The 1606-nt window shown below is 55.7% G+C and overlaps 1 protein-coding gene across 4 annotated transcripts in view; it reads right to left on the bottom strand.

The window, feature by feature from the left end:
• The window catches only part of MAP2K4 (mitogen-activated protein kinase kinase 4), a 38292-nt gene extending 37719 nt beyond the window's left edge, over positions 1-573 (bottom strand). For 3 of the 4 annotated variants that reach the window (XM_018573388.1, XM_018573395.1, XM_018573403.1), the window contains exon 1: positions 400-571. In XM_018573388.1, the coding sequence (XP_018428890.1) occupies positions 400-484 (85 nt within the window). In that variant the 5' untranslated portion in view covers positions 485-571. Of the gene's footprint in view, positions 1-399 lie in introns of all 4 variants that reach the window. The other variant, XM_018573409.1, reaches the window with a different exon arrangement.
• Positions 574-1606: the final 1033 nt, after the last annotated feature.

Here is a 1606-nt window from a genome sequence, read left to right as displayed (position 1 = left end):
AATGGTTGAAAGGGGGGAGAGGGCACTGCACATATGGCGACAGATGTCAAGGGGTAAAATTCTGGGGCTGAAGGGGAACAGCCATGTCATCAGTGTTTCTTATCCCATATGGGAGGCAGTTTAGAGGGGAGCACAGGAAGCTGTACAATGTGTCAACAGATAAAAGGTGGTATATAGAAGGTATATGCAGGGAGGGGGGAGGTGTATACAGATTACATAGGAGGGATATGTGTATACAGGGAAGGGGTATATAGGAGGTGTATACAGACAGGGAAGGAGGGATATATAGGAGGTTTATATAGGAGGTGTAGGTGTATACAGGGAGGGGGGTATATAGAGGTGGAGTTATACACAGGGGGGTATATGAAGGGGAATTCATGGAAGGGGTCGGACTCTCACCCTGCATGCTGCTGACGGTGCTGTGCTGCCCAGGAGCCCCGGGCCCCGCTCCTCCTCCGCTGTGTCCGGGGTTGGAAGTGGCCATTTTTATATATGAGATTTCAGATGAAGGCTGCAATGCAGCAACCCCCACTGTGCCGCCCCTCCCACGATCCCCGGCCGTGACGTCCCGAGTCCCGCCTCCTCCGCTCTGCCTGTCCTCCCACCGGCCCGGGCCGTGACGTCACCATGTTCCGACTCCTCCCTTTTCGGCTCTGCTACGCAGTTGACCCACCCCTCTTCCGCTACCTGACTGGGTCACGTCACCAGGCCCCACCTTCCTGCAACTCCGCCCCCGTCGTGACCGTGACGTCTCTGTGCCCTTCCTCTACACAGGCTGCGTCACTTGGCCCCGCCCCCTGCGTCGTTGTTCCGGATGCCGTCTCCGCCCCTTTCCGCTTCCGCTGTTGCAGAACCTCCTGTCAGTCTTGCAGCGGTGGGAGTGGTCACGGCTGCTGAGGGACATCCTCTCAATCAGCTCACTTGTCAACTTGTCAATCATAGAGCCGTAAGGCAGGCCACAGTTGCTGCAGGACCTTTTCTACCCCCAGACATAGGCCACAGCTGCTGCAGAACCGCCCCTGCCCTCGCCTGTCAGTCATAGAGCCACAGCTGCTGCAGAAGCTTTTCCACGCTCACATGGCAGTCAGTGGGGTAGTAGAGGCCACTAGGGCCTTGATTTGGTAATCTGTTTGCTAATTGGGTGGATGATATGGGCAGTTTGCCCACCGAACCTCTGTCTGTGTCCTAGCAACCAATGACCCTGTGTATCCAGCACAAGGTCATTGATTGGTTGCCCAGCCTAACAGCCTCAGATTGCTATGGTGCGCCTGCCTGCATCCTAGCAATCAATGACTCTGAGCAGTCTACCCACCAGCATCCTAGCAACCAATGAGTGTAGTCTAGCCGCCAGCATCCTAGCAACCAATGACTCTGTGCAGTCTGGCCGCCAGCATCCTAGCAACCAATAACTGCAGTCTAGCCGCCAGCATCCTAGCAACCAATAACTGCAGTCTAGCCACCAGCATCCTAGCAACCAATGACTGTGCAGTCTAGCCGCCAGAATCCTAGCAACCAATGAGTGTAGTCTAGCCGCCAGCATCCTAGCAACCAATGACTCTGTGCAGTCTGGCCGCCAGCAGCCTAGCACACAATACCTCCAGACTCA

Source organism: Nanorana parkeri, unplaced genomic scaffold, assembly GCF_000935625.1.
Source record: "Nanorana parkeri isolate BGI_ZX_2015 unplaced genomic scaffold, ASM93562v1 scaffold47, whole genome shotgun sequence".
NCBI classification, from domain to species: domain Eukaryota; kingdom Metazoa; phylum Chordata; class Amphibia; order Anura; family Dicroglossidae; genus Nanorana; species Nanorana parkeri.
Note: the sequence above shows the minus strand (reverse complement) of the source record. Positions and strands in the feature narration are given on the sequence as shown.